Here is a 14,032-nt window from a genome sequence, read left to right on the forward strand (position 1 = left end):
CTGGGTGCAAGCTTCCAGTTGTTTATCTGAACATGGAATCGGGTCGGCAGTACTTATTCCTTTCAGCAGTATATATGACATCTTGCACCAAGTGCTGTCAGTGAGAGAAATTCACTGGATGCTCGTGTCCAGAATTTTATTGGAAGATCAGTCATACAAGTATAGTTGACTGCCCATGTTGGTTGAGTTCAAACCTTCTAGAATCCAAGGTAAGCCTAGTTTCTGGTCTAAATCCCCAACAAAAATCATACTGTCGTAGACTATTGATGGGGTCTAAGACTTCTGTGTAAACAGAGATGCTTATATTGAACAGGATATCTCAGGGACTTAGAAACTTAGAAACTTGCTCCTTAGATAACCCAGCAAGAGCCAATCAATTCTGAAGTTAAAAACAAAAATCAAAACCAAAACCATATACTCATGTGTATGTAGGTTGCCCAAAGAGGGTGCTGGCTACCCTGGAGCTGGAGGTGTAACACAAGCAGTTGTGAACCACCTGATGTGGCAGCTGGGAACTGAACTGGAAGTGTAGGAAGTATGTTAGCTACCAAGCTTTCTCCAGCTCCCAAGCCAAATAGCTTTCATGAATGAACATGATACAAATAATTCAGGTTTGTTGAATCGCTCACTTTACCAGATCCACTGCCATACACTGCTGATTCCACGCTGAGGTCCCTGTTACCAACAGTGGGCCCACCCCACTGTTGTTTGCAGTTCATAGATCATGGCTGTTTGCTTCCTTCTGCAGACAAAAGCCTTCAGCAGGTGGGCATTGCTTCTCAGCAATTTCTGTCTCCCTCTTCCCTGTCCTCTGTGGAAGAGGTATCACCAATGGCTGACATGATGAGGTCTACTCTATAGCACAATTCACTGTTCTCAGCACAATTCACTGTTCTTAGAGCTGACTGCACTGTCAGGCTGAGACTGAAGCCCAGACAAGACTGTATGCTGGCTTAGCTCCTTCCCCTACCCAGTTTGCCTCCTTCCTTATCTATTGTTTTCCTTCTGAGAACAACCTCAGGCTTTCAGAACATTGGTCTAAAAGTCCATGGAGTTAGAACCCAACATAGGCTGGAGACATTCGGGGATCACATTAGAAATGACAGTTGAATGAAAAATAACCTGAGAAAACCCTAAATAGAACTCCCCTGCAAATTATGCAGAGCATCTTGTACGCACTAAATCTTTAGTCACACACCCTACTCCCAAACCCTTGCATATGTGGACTATTTTGTCTCAGTAGATCTGTCAGGACCTGACTTTTAATTCCATAGTCCAGGGATACAATCTTGTGGCTGCACCAGAAATGAGCAGACTAGCGGAACTGGCAATTTAAACCTGAATGCTAATTTTCTCATTTACAAAGACAATTACTTAGACAAAAAAACAGGATCCCCTTTATAGCCTATGTACCAGTAGTCAGAAACACAGCTCCCAAGCAAACAAAAGACAGTGGAAGGGCAACTAACTGCTGAGTGACATTAAGGACAAATGACACCTGCTCTAAGTTCCGCCAAGTCCATCAACACCAAACATGTCAAGATCACCTGCCCTGGATCTTTGGGTGGGGTGTCCTGGGAAGCAGCTTAATGGTCTTTCTATCATTTTCTCTCAATCTCTCCTTTTCCTGGGCACTATATTGTCCGTGTCTCCCCTACCCAACCCCTTCAGTTTTCTCCAAGGTACAATTAATATTTAAATTTATGTCATTTCTACTCTTGTCTTTTGTCACCAGACTGACCATGTACTTAGTAGCTCTGTAGCTGCCTTGACCATTGATTCAGTGGCAGGAGGTTTATTCTCATTGAATAATCATAAGCAGTAATGATGACCAATCCACTTATGCCATAATCATTCCTTAGTCTCATTCTTAAGGGTAGACTTAACTTTCCACTAGGATCTTACTTGAGGCACAGTGGGGCCTGCCTGCAATCCTAGCATTCAAGAGGATGAGGTGGAGAATCACTAAGAGTTATAGGGCATCTGCGTTACATGGTGAGTTCAAGGTTAGCCTGGAACACATGAAGAAAGCCTGTTTCAAAACAATTTGAGGTCATGATGTTGTAGGACTCTTAGATTCAAGACCTCTTTTTCTTTTCCTTCTCTTCTCTTCTCTTCTCTTCTCTTCTCTTCTCTTCTCTTCTCTTCTCTTCTCTTCTCTTCTCTTCTCTTCTCTTTTCTTTCTTTAATTTTCCAGGCAACATCCAGCTATATAGTCCAGTTTGGCCTTAAACTCACAGTATTTCTGCCTCAGCCTTCTGAGCACTGAAATTAAAATATATGCCACCATGTCCAGCTCTCTGTCCCATTGCTGAAACCATAATACCTCCTAAAACTGTAGTGCGTAAAACATCCAAATAGCATCCTCTTGTCCCCACCCCCACCCCTGCCCCATGGCCTAGGTTGCACTCTAGAAAAGTCTATTCAGCATCCCAGAGTTGCAAACATGTTTTCCCACTACCATCAAGCCCCACAGCCAGCTGGGCTTGGTGGCACACGCCTTCAATCCCAGCACTCGGGAGGCAGGAGGCAGAGGCAGGCAGATTTCTGAGTTTGAGGCCAGCCTGGTCTACAAAGTGAGTTCCAGGACAGCCAGGGCTACACAGAGAAACCCTGTCTCGAAAAAAACCAAACCAACCAACCAAACAACCAAACAAACAAAGCCCCACAGCCCTCACCCCACTTTCAGGGAAGAGAACCGGACATAGAAAAATTGAATGACTGAATGACATCCTAAACACAGAGTCTGGAGAATGTTCTGGAAGATGCAGAAGTCCAAGCAGCTGTTGTGTTAGCATGCTTTCCTGACATCCCAAGACTGGTGGGAAGTCCCTGGTGCAGAGAATTACTGGCAAGGTGAGTGGGTGAGTTGAGTCTTAGTTCTCAGAAAACACTGATTTGTTACTGAGCCCCACCTAGGCCACCAGTGCTTATGAGGCAAAGCAAACTGTTGTCCTGTCCTTAATTCAAGGTCCTCCCTGATAATAGGTCACAATGCCCCAGAGTGTCCAAATCTAGAATGGTCACCCAAGTGGGAGGAGGTGAGGAGAGTTGGTGAAGATGTGGGGTGGGAGTGGGGGGAGGGAGATCCCCAAAAAGCTTAGTTCCTTACTCACAGAGCTAACCCTTGAGTGTCTGCCAAGGCCCTCCTCTCTTCCCTGATCCCTAATCTCTTAGCACTAGGTCTTCCTAATAACCTCTAGGACCCAGCTCAGCTCACCCTTGCCCTTCTAAAGCCATCCCACTCCTTCCCAGGGGTCTGGATCCTGGAGAGGGACTGAGTAGGGTCAGCGAGTCATGTGCCCCCCCTGGGACTTCAGCCAGGCCCAGCTCCTGGACAGTATCCTAGGGCTGGGGGCACTAGGAGTGACAATTCGAACCATCTTCTCAACGGCTGGCCTAGCCCTGCTGCTCCTGTTGCTGACCAGCTTCCTTGTTTTTGACCTGCTCTATGGGTAAGTGCCACCTGTCAGATAGGTGTCACAAACACAAATGAGCAATTGCCTCGAGCTGCCATCTTCTCTCTCCACAGGCCCACAGGTGCCAACCTGCCACGACACAGACTTCTCCCAATGGGTCAGAGCCAGGGGGCTGGTGAAGGCCCAGGACAGCAAGCAGCTCCCCTCTCTCCAACAAAGATGGCCTCGGGACTGCTCAGCCTGCAGGATGCGCTGCTCCTGCTGTTCCTGGGCCTGCGCCTGTTCTTGGGAGGCTCTGGTATACCCTTAGCCATGCTGGGCCTAGCTTTCTGTATCCATCCTTGGGCCTGAGGGCCCTCCTAAAGCTGAATGCCTTCTGAAAATACAACATCCAATCTGCTCTCTCAGATTTCTTCTCTTCCATCCTGAGCTACATGAGGGTAAGGTTGTGTGATAAGGACAGAATACTCCATCATATTCAGCTTGAACCTCAGGGCCTTCTAGTTCCACAATGTGGACATTTGAGAACTGTCAAAGGCATATTACCTTTGCCTGAAGCTTAGGGCATTAAGAGAAGGCAGAGAAAAGGGTAGTTACAGCAACCAACTCCAGCCATGGGGTTGGAAGCAGCCATCAAGGAGGGACAGGTGTGGGGAAGGCTTCCTACAAGAAGAAGAATGGTAGGCTTGCTGGGCTCTCCTGCTAGCCTGGAGGGACCATTAAGTAAAGGACATAAGTGACTCTCACACTATGCAGTAGCTCCTCTCTTGGCTGAGCCCCACCCCAGTCCGGGTCATAATGCACTCCTCTGGGGATGGTGGGGCAGGCGAGGGAGAGACTGGGATCTGGCTGCCAGGCCAGCCTAGACACAACAGGAAGCACCATGACTTAGGTGGCTCTGCCCAAAGGTAAGTCCTAGGCCCCAGTTCAAAGTCCAATCCTGCCCATGCTGGTATCCCCCTGACCCCTGCATGCCCACCTATCCAGAGGTCCTGGGCATCTTAAGGGCTGCCCCCTGCAGCTGGCCTGGCCCTGTCCACAGGTGCACCAGCCGTGATGCAGCAGCCACGAGTGGAGTCGGATATCATCGGGGCTGGCGAGGGGCCCCAGCGGGCAGTGCCCTGGTCAGCCTGGATCATCCGTCAGGACTGGGTGCGCTGGTGGGTATGCCACATACCTCGGAGCTGGACCCAGTGGTGGAATACATCAGGCTGGCGGCAACCACTACAGCGGATGCTGTGGGGTCTGGAGGGGACACTCTACCTGCTGCTGGCACTGATGCTATGTCACGCACTCTTCACCACGGGCTCCTACCTGCTGAGCTCGCTATGGCCCGTGGTGGCTGTGATGTGGAGCCACCTGCTGCCAGCAATCCTGCTGCTTGTGCTCAGTGCCCTGCCTGCTCTGCTCTTCGCAGCCTCCTTCCTGCTGCTCTTTTCCACACTGCTGAGCCTCGTGGGCCTGCTCACCTCCATGACTCAACCAGGCTACGCTCAGGACTTGGACCAATAGAAGGGCAACCCCATCTTACTGCTTGTGTCTGTTGAGCCCTGGCCTAGGGCCTGAGCCCCGTGGGGAGGGGGGCAGTGGAACTTCAACAGACCTCAGACCCCCCCCCCCCCAATCACAAATACAAGTGGGGGTCTGGCTTCTGGGCATCTACCTTAAACCCACATTGGTGTCAGGAACAGGACAGACAGTTTAGCCAGGAGCAAGAGCTTGGACCAACCACTGAGAGCACCCGTATGGATGTGGTAACATCACTTGGTCTTCCTGGCAGAATCTTTTAGTCACATCACCTCAGCCCTACCAGCTTCAGGCTTCCTGAGAATTTCCACCTACATACCCCTGGACTTGTCTGGATTTGTCCCGGATCCTCTCTTTCTACTTCCAGGAGGAACACACACTCTGGAATGGGTCTCACTGCCAGGACGATAGCTAGGGATCTCACCTCACTCACCTCTCAGAAATGGGAAAGAGGCCAATCATGATAGTGTGTGTGTGTGTGTGTGTGTGTGTGTGTGTGTGTGGACCCAAGGCTTTGTGCATAAGCATACACTCCACCCTACACACTCTTATTTTTTTTTTAAGAATCTCCAGGTCTGTTACAAAAAAAATCAAAGTCCTGTTTCAGCCTCCTACATCTTGGCTGATTCACTACTTTTGAACCTTGGTGTTAAGTGAGCCCCAATGCTTTCATGGGTTTGTTATGATCAAAAGTCAGTATCTATTTGCAAAATACTTTGCTGCTGTTGTTGTTTTGAAACAGGGTCTCATGAAGCCCAGGATGGCTTTGAACTATTTAGCTGAGGTGACTTTGAATTTCGGATCCTATTGTCTCTATGTCCAGGGTACTGGAATTAAAACTTGTGCCACCATGCCTGATTTTATGAAAAGTATTTGGTAAGGCCAAACAGCAGTTAAGATGTTTTGAGCTCTAAAAACATATAAGTTCAAAAGGCCTTTTGATTCAGAAGCTAAGAGATTAAATTTCTCTAGGCTTCTACAGAAACTCTGTCACTCATGGAATCCCAGCCCTAAAACAGTTGACACGGAATAGGCAGTGTGGTGAGATGTGCAAGGTGTGTGTCTCAAGCTAGGCAGACACTGGACTGTATGATCTGTGTAATGCTCGAGGCTGGAGCCTGGTGCCAGGGAACTTGTGCAATGCTGTGCTCATGGAAAAAGGAAAGCGCAGAGATTTGCAGGATTGATTAAGCAGGCTGCTTCCACCAGAGGGCTTTGGACCACCCAGGCTCCCCTGGCGTTTGGCCATTTACCTAGCGCTGAGCCTTCCAAACAAAGCTGTGAGTATCAGTTACCAAGTCAAGTGACAGACATGTTAGCCGATCTGCCCCCAGCTGGGGCCCAGACTTCAGTCCTCATCCACTGCTGACCTCTACCCAATCCCTGCTGCTTCCCAGCTCTTTATCTGGTTTAAATCTAACCTGAAAATCATTGCTTCTGAAGCCCTCTAAACACTCGTGCACCTTGAGCCATGGTTCATTTTGGCCAAAGCCTGACAGAGTTTTGAACTCTGTGTTCCTGGTAGACATCTTCATACTGGTAGATAGCTTCAGTGCCTAAAACCCCAAACCAGTGCTTCATTTTGTAGTTCCCCCTGCAGTGCGGCTGTGTGTCAAGGCCAGACATAGGGATGTTACTCCATTAATGATCTATTCCTCATCTGCTATCTGCTTCTCTCAATCTCTCTCTCTCTCTCTCTCTCTCTCTCTCTCTCTCTCACACACACACACACACACACACACACACACACGTAGTTCAGACTGTCCCCAAATTCTCTGTGTAGCTGAGGATGACCTTGACTTTTGACCCTCCTGCCCCTACCTCCCAAGGGCTAGAGTTACACCGATGTGCTCCCGTGCCTACTTTATTTGGTACCAGTGATCAAACTCAAGGTTTCCTGCATCTTAGGCAAGCGCTCTACCAAGTGAGCTACATTCCCAGCCTTGATAAGTTTTTCTGAATTTCATTTTCTACCTGAATATAACAAAGACATAGACACTTGCTTTGGGACATCTGGCCGTAATACACACACACACACACACACACACACACACACACACACACACACACACATACAAACACACACACACAGTGACTGTTTTTATTAGGAGCAGGATAACTACTCAGCACCAAGGCCAGGCTGTTTGAGTCCCAGAGCACTTTAAGAGGCTAGTAAAGAGAAAACCACATGGACTGGAGAAAATACAACTTAACTGAAAATCCTATGGCTCCTGTTAGAGAGGAAGCCCAGGCCTAATGAGTCTAGATGTCTAGAGTGCAGGGACTTCAAAGTTGTCTGTGGTGGGAATAGAGACTAAGATGCCTAGCCTGGACCATGTATCACTGGCCAGGGACATCACTGCAGAGACCTTGGGCCATTCTAGTTAAGAGGGGAGGAGGAGTTAACCAAGACCATATCCAGGGGGCACCGCGGGTGAGAACAACAAAGGGCTTTTTCACCTTTTCTTGAATCAAAATATACCTCCTGCCCCTTGACCTGCCGCTGTGGGATGGGGAGACACAGTGAAACAGGACCACAGACAGGCTGCCCTTACCTAATTAGAGGCTCTTATATTCTACAACCAAGAAACTCAAATTCTCACAGAGGGCCTTGAGGGCCTTGCTCTTTGACACATGGTTCCAAACAGTGCAGTCTAGGCCTCCCTTAGCTTTTCAGATATATAGCAACTCTGTGAGGCTGCCAAAATGACTCTATAGTTAAGAACACTTATTCTTACAAGAGAATCCTGGTTCAGTCCTCAGAATCTACATGTGCGCTCACAACCATCTGTAACTTCAATTACAGACTATATATCTGTGTGTGTGTACACACACATATGCATATATGTATATATACACATATGTATGTATATGTGTATATATGTGTATGTATATATATATGGGGGGCTTACATGTATCTGCACCATATGACTGCCAGGCATTCATGTGGTGCAGATGTATGTAAGCACGCATACATATAAAAAATTAAATTAAAAAAAAAGACTCTAGAGGGCTGGGGATGTGGTTCATTTTAGTGGAGTGTTTGCCCAGCATGCGGCCTTGGGTTTTATCCCTAGCACCACATAAACTTGGCAGTGAAGCTCTTGCCTGTAATCCTGCACTGGGGAAGTGCACTCAGGAGGAGGACAAGTTCAAGGCCAACCTTGGCTACATATCTAGTTTGGGGCCAGACTGTATTACATGAGACCACATCTAAAAAGAAAAAACAAAAAAGATTTTCCAGCTCCAACTTAGACTGCTGAGCCTGCATTTTCCAAGACTCCAAGGTGACAGGTGTGTTTTTGAGGCACTGTGTTAGGGCATGCAGTTGAGGATCGTATTGTGCTGTTGATGACGGTAATGTGGGAGGGAAAAGCATGCCGAGGAGGGGGCAATAGAAGGGGCAGAAGCTACCTGGATCAGTCTTGAGATCTTGGTATAAAACACAGTTCTCATTTCACACATTTAAAACACAGAGTGGCACAACAGTATTTCTTTTTGCAAGAACACCAAGAAACAGAGTGGCACAAAGGACTAGCCCCAAGCAAATGGAGTGGGATATCGTGTGAGAGCTTGCAGAAAAGAGAACGCTGGGCATGGCACACACCTTTAATCCCAGCACTTGGGAGGCAGAGGCAAACAGATCTGTGAGTTCGAGGTCAGCCTGGTCTACAGAGTGAGTTCCAGGACAGCCAGGGCTACACAGAGAAACCCTGTCTCGAAAAAACCAAAAAACAAAACAAAAATCAAAATAATCCCTGAAATCCCTTAAGTATACAAACCCGTCCACTTTGAGTTTAGAGGATTTAAAATGAAAGCAAATGGAAAACACACACACTGGAGTCAATGTGTCCCAAGCTTTTCCAGCTGAGCCAAGAGGAAAGAGGGGTCCCAATTGACCTGATGTCCCAAACCACTGTGTGAATATTTTTGCCCGCCCTTCCTGACCTCACCCAGTGTTTTGTGTTTTGTTTCTGATGGGGTTGGAATGAGGGGCTGGGTTCTACCAATGGTTTGCTTTACCCAGAAAAGATGGTCAGGTATGACTCAGCTGATTCATACCAGTATATTATCTTGATACTGAGGTGCGTGTGTAGTACATGCAATATGACCTTTCTATCTCTGCCTCAAGGACTAGGGAGAAAAGGACCTAGAAGGATCTCTAAAGATGGTCAAAAGGGAAGGTACGCACCTAGGCACTCATTGATGCGCACGCCCGGCTGAGAGGGACAGGCAGGAAAGGCGTCCCTGGAAGGAAGACAGGCAGCGCCTGAGAAACTTACAAGGCCCAGTGTGGTAAGACTAGACTCTGAAGGGCATGCGCAAGGGTGACCGGTCCTTGGCCAAAGCGAGGAGTGAGAAAACCTCACTATCCAGGAGTAGGAGGCAACCTGCACAGCGAGGGGGAAAAGACCATAATCAAGAGCCCACCATTGCTGTGGGGGCTCAGCTGTGCAATGGGAAGAAGGGGGAAGATTGCTGGCGGGGATGGGGGGAGGGGAGCGTCTGCGGTCCTGGACGACTGGACAGACATCTGCTCTAGAGAGTGGCCTTTGGAAATCCCCTTTTGGCTAAGTGGAGAGGAATAGTGAGGGCAGCTGGCAAACACTGTGTAGAAGGGGGTGGACAAGAACCTGACACTGATAAGAAAATCCCAAGCCCAGCCTGGGATACGAAGACCATGGGCATCCACAAGGCGAAGGACTGCTGTCCTGGACCAGGAAGAGGCTCAAAATCCCAGCACGGGGAATCTGGTGCTCAATGTAGTGAGGCGCGCCCCCTGGCGGAAGTCTGTGGCCCTGGCCGTGTAAAGGCCTTGGCTAGGGTCCCTCAGGCTGAGCAAGATTCTACAAGCTTGGATGTCAGTCTTGAGGTGAATGGGGCAGAACTTGGGGGCCATGGAGAAATAGCAAGTCTACCACCATCAGGATGACAGCTTTGCTGACTCCTAACTTTCTTTCCTAAATCTTAAGTTGGCTACCCCAGCAAGAGAAACTTTAGGCTCGGAAAGTTCAGCTGAGAATCCTGGGACAGCCGGGATTCCAACTTCTGGCTTGGCCCTGGGTGTCTTTGGTGAGAATCTGGATACAATTAACTTTGTAAAACATCGTTTTCAGCTGAGTCAACGTTTCCATTCATATTTTGTAATGGAGCCATTGCTTCCTTTATACTTCTCACCTTTCAAGTATTTTCCATCTTAAAAATAAAAATATGTTAGAGCTAGGAATGTGGCTTAGTGGGAGAGTTCTTGCCTGGCTGACATGTGATGCCCAGGGTTTGAGCTCTGATACTGCAATAAGATAGTTTTAAAAGAGATTAACTTAACATGTTAATTCTACAATAGTTTCTTCCCTGCCTTTAAATGTCTGACAAATAAAATAGAAAATGTTAGTGTGTGCATCAATATTTCATGTATGTCTGCATGCTCAGAGGCCATATGATAAGCCTCAAGAAAACCTCTATTTCCTCAATTTCCTAATTGAGTTCCCCAATTAGGTTAGAATGGCTGGTCAGCCAGCCCCAGGGATCTGTCTGTCTCTGTCTCCCCAACACTAGATTCAAGTGTGTGGCACAGTACTTAGTGCTCTTGTGTGAGTTCTGGTGACCCAACTCTGGTCCTTATGCTTGCAAGACAAGCACTTCACCTACTGAGCTGTCCTCACAGCCCAACAGTTCACTTTTTAGAATAACCGAGTAGTATTCCAATGGGTGATGTACCGAATTAATTAAGCCACCTGTTGGTGGATGGGCCTGAGTCATTTTCTGCTTTTATTATTACAACTGTGAAGTCTTCATATGAACCGGTTCCTGTTTTGTGTAGATAAACACTTATAGGTGAGAGAGCCAGACCATATGGTACAATCTTTTCTATATTAGCCATTCCAGCAGTAAATGGTGCTACCTTGTCATGGTTTATACTGGGATTATTCCTAGTGGCTGAAGATGGTGACCATCTGTTGACATGTTTATTTACAATCTGTCTTCTTTCCTTAAGTGTTCAAACTGTTTGCACTCCCTTAAGTTTACTGGACTTTAAGAGCTACTTATTCTAAACTAGACAAAGGAGTGCTTCTCTATTTTAGAATCAAGTCTTTTATCTGATAGTCTGATTTGAAAATACATTCTCCCAGGTTACAGCTTGCCTTTTCTTAACAGCTTTTGGGAGAACAGGAGTTTTGCGTTTTAATGAAATACAGTTACAAGGAACTACACTGGTTTGAGTTCACCAAGAAGCTGTCTCTGGAAGCAGTGTTGTCCTTCCTCCACCCCCACTTCAGGCCCAAGCATGTTTGTCTCAAAGTGTCTTCCAACTCCCCTTTGTGTGAGGGTAGACTGGCCTAATTTCTGTGACAGGGAGGGAAGAGAACTGCAAAACTGCTTAACGTTGTATCTACTCCACATCAAGGTGGCCTGGACCATGAAGATGCCAAAAATGCCAGTGTAGGGAATCTGGTGCTCAACATGGCAAGGTTCACCAGCTGGCAGAGATCTGAGGCTCTGGCCAAGAAAGTGCAGTCGTGGCTAAGGCTCCCAGAGGGGTCGGGATTCCATCTAGGGGGCACACCATTTTCAACAGAGGTTACTAATGTTTCTCCATAACATAGCGTCTACAGCAGGGGAGAAAACCACAAATTCATTCCTGGAGAGCTCATCTATAGAGATTAGAAAGTTCAACCGAGAATCCGATGGACTGCCTCAACTTCCCTTGATGGTTTCTACTGGATGTTGTGCCTGACTTTAAGACATTATAGCTGGGGCTGGAGAGATGGCTCAGTGGTTAAGAGCACTGACTGCTCTTCCAAAGATCCTTAGTTCAATTCCCAGCAACCACATTGTGGCTCACAACCATCTGTAAAGGTATCTGTTGCCCTCTTCTGGTGTGTCTGGAAACAACTGTAGTGTACTCACATAAATAAATCTTTAAAAAAAAAATCTCTGTTGCTATTTATTCTTTCACTTGGATGCTCCACCTAAGCAAACACTGTCCCACCTGGGGTTCTTTCTATTGGGAATCTAGCTGACTGCCTGAATGCTTCCCTAGTGCATTTCTGCAGGGTGTTGTGAGCACTCAAGTTGATGCTTAACTCTCTCTCTCCCTCCCCCTCTTCTCTCTCTTTCCCATCTTTCCCTTTATAGATATGAGAACAGCTAGAGGTACTGGAAAGTCCCTCTGAAAACTCCCTTCTGAAACAGGGTCTATTTAGTCTTGGCTGTCCTGAAACTCACGTAAGTTATGTAGATCATGGTGGCCTCAAACTGACAGAGATCCTCCTGCCTCTGTCTCCTGAGTGCTGAGACTAAAGGCGTGCGCCACCATGCCTGGTCTGGCTTTTCCCTTGTTACTTATTCTTTTCAATGACTTTTTAATGACTTTATGTGTAGGGATGTTTTGTCTGCATATATGTCTCTACACATGTGCTTCCCTTGTTCCCACAAAGGCCAGAAGAGGGCATGAGATCCCTCCGAATTAGAGTCACAGGAGTCACAGAAGGAGCCACCCTGTGGGTGCTGGAAACTGCAGAATCTCTGGAGGAGCAGCCAGTGCCCTTAACCAGTGAACACCTCTCTAGCTCGCCACTTATTCTTTTTAGTTTGCCTCTATAGTTAATAAACTCTCACGCATCATTCTCTGGACCACACAGTACAACAGCATATCAAAATGTTATTTTATGGGCCTGATATGATGACACATACCTTTAATAAGCACTCAGGATGCAGAGGCAAGCACACCTCTGTGAGATTGAGTTCCAGGACAGGTAGGACTACATAAACCCTGCCTCAAGAAAAATTTTATATATTTTATGCTTTTGGTGTTATATCTAGAATATCTTTGTCCAATAATAGACTACCAACTATTTTCCTCTAGATTTGTAATTTAAAATTTAACATTCTGAGTTATGAACTATTTCCAGCTAATATTTGATATTACAAATGGTATGAATTACAAATAGAAATGAATCTTCTTCAGATGGCTATGCAGTGACTTCTCCACTTTTTGAGTCTATCCTGTAATAACTTGTCTTTACATTTTAAAAATGTTATCCTTTGTGTGTACAGGTATTATGTCTTCATGCACATCTGAGAACTACATGTGTGCCTGGTGCTCACAGAGGGATCCTGCCTACCAAAGGGAGTCATTTCTATTACCTCTGGCAAAAGGACCGATGGCTCCATTGACATGCATCTGTGGCTGCATATCAAACCCCTACTCACAAGTACTTACACATTTCAAAGTCCCCAACACCAAGTTCCTGTCCCCAACCCCTATGCCCTAGCTACTCACCTTCCTTATCTCCACTATTCCTTCCTCTCTCTCATGTCCCTAGCCCTCGACATGGCTGGTCAACTTCTCTCTCTGCTCTGAACTTTCCAGTACCTCTAGCTGTTCTCATATCTATAAAAAACCTTAACTATAACATAGAGCAGCCATGTCTGCAGTTCCCTTACTGTGCCCCCTTGTACACTACTACATGGCTTCCAGAAATTGAACTCAGGTCATCAGTCTTGGGGGCATGCATCTTTACCTATTGAGTCATTTTACTGACCCCAAGTAAACATATCCTTGAGGCAAAGTCTTCCTGTGTGGATCGTAACTAACTTGTACATTCACTTAGTACTAAATTACCTTTAAAGATAGATTTCCGTTAGATTTTTTTTTTGCATAGATAATCTGCCATCTGCCAGTAAGTCGTTTTGTTGTCCAAACTCTAACATAGCTTCTGACCTGTGGGGGAAGTATTCAGTTCCTTTCGTAAGTTTGATTTTAACTGGTTTTATTTTTAATGTGTATTGGCATTTCACCAATGTGTGCACATATATATGTATGTAATATATATATATATATATATATATATATATATATATATATATATATATATATATGAGCACACGTGTGTATATGTATATGAGCACATGTGTGTGTGCTCTTGCACATGCACACCTGGTGCCAGAGGCCAGAAGAGGGCATCAGATGTCCTGGGACTAGAATTAGAGCTGGTTGTGAGCCACATGTGGGTACTGGCACACTTCATCACTGACTCATCTATCCAGTCCCCATTTTACTATTTCTCATCCATTCATGGTCT

At 46.5% G+C, this 14,032-nt stretch overlaps 2 protein-coding genes across 3 annotated transcripts; both read left to right on the top strand.

The window, feature by feature from the left end:
- Positions 1-3,010: 3,010 nt before the first annotated feature.
- Positions 3,011-3,826, top strand: 1700020A23Rik (RIKEN cDNA 1700020A23 gene). Of its 2 annotated transcripts, NM_029375.1 has the most exons (3): positions 3,011-3,041; positions 3,256-3,455; positions 3,533-3,826. In NM_029375.1, exons 2-3 carry the CDS (start codon positions 3,298-3,300, stop codon positions 3,768-3,770), a joined length of 396 nt encoding a protein of 131 aa, NP_083651.1. In that variant the 5' UTR covers positions 3,011-3,041; positions 3,256-3,297; the 3' UTR covers positions 3,771-3,826. The 2 variants fall into 2 exon arrangements, with proteins under 2 accessions (NP_083651.1, NP_001156955.1); NM_001163483.1 differs by lacking the exon at positions 3,011-3,041 and having other exon boundaries at positions 3,048-3,455.
- Positions 3,827-4,273: 447 nt separating this feature from the next.
- Positions 4,274-5,546, top strand: Tmem239 (transmembrane 239). Its single transcript, NM_025753.3, has 2 exons — positions 4,274-4,327; positions 4,462-5,546. Exon 2 carries the CDS (start codon positions 4,476-4,478, stop codon positions 4,929-4,931), a length of 456 nt encoding a protein of 151 aa, NP_080029.1. The 5' UTR covers positions 4,274-4,327; positions 4,462-4,475; the 3' UTR covers positions 4,932-5,546.
- The last annotated feature ends 8,486 nt before the right edge of the window (positions 5,547-14,032 follow it).

Source organism: Mus musculus, chromosome 2 (genome assembly GCF_000001635.26).
Source record: "Mus musculus strain C57BL/6J chromosome 2, GRCm38.p6 C57BL/6J".
NCBI classification, from domain to species: domain Eukaryota; kingdom Metazoa; phylum Chordata; class Mammalia; order Rodentia; family Muridae; genus Mus; species Mus musculus.

What these genes read in the sequence shown, in the direction of transcription:
- 1700020A23Rik (NM_029375.1), top strand. Translation starts at nt 3,298, where the DNA reads ATGTGCCCCCCCTGGGACTTCAGCCAGGCCCAGCTCCTGGACAGTATC. An exon ending in GTTTTTGACCTGCTCTATGG is followed by an intron (nt 3,456 to 3,532) that starts GTAAGTGCCACC and finishes CTCTCTCCACAG; the next exon opens with GCCCACAGGTGCCAACCTGC.
- Tmem239 (NM_025753.3), top strand. Translation starts at nt 4,476, where the DNA reads ATGCAGCAGCCACGAGTGGAGTCGGATATCATCGGGGCTGGCGAGGGG.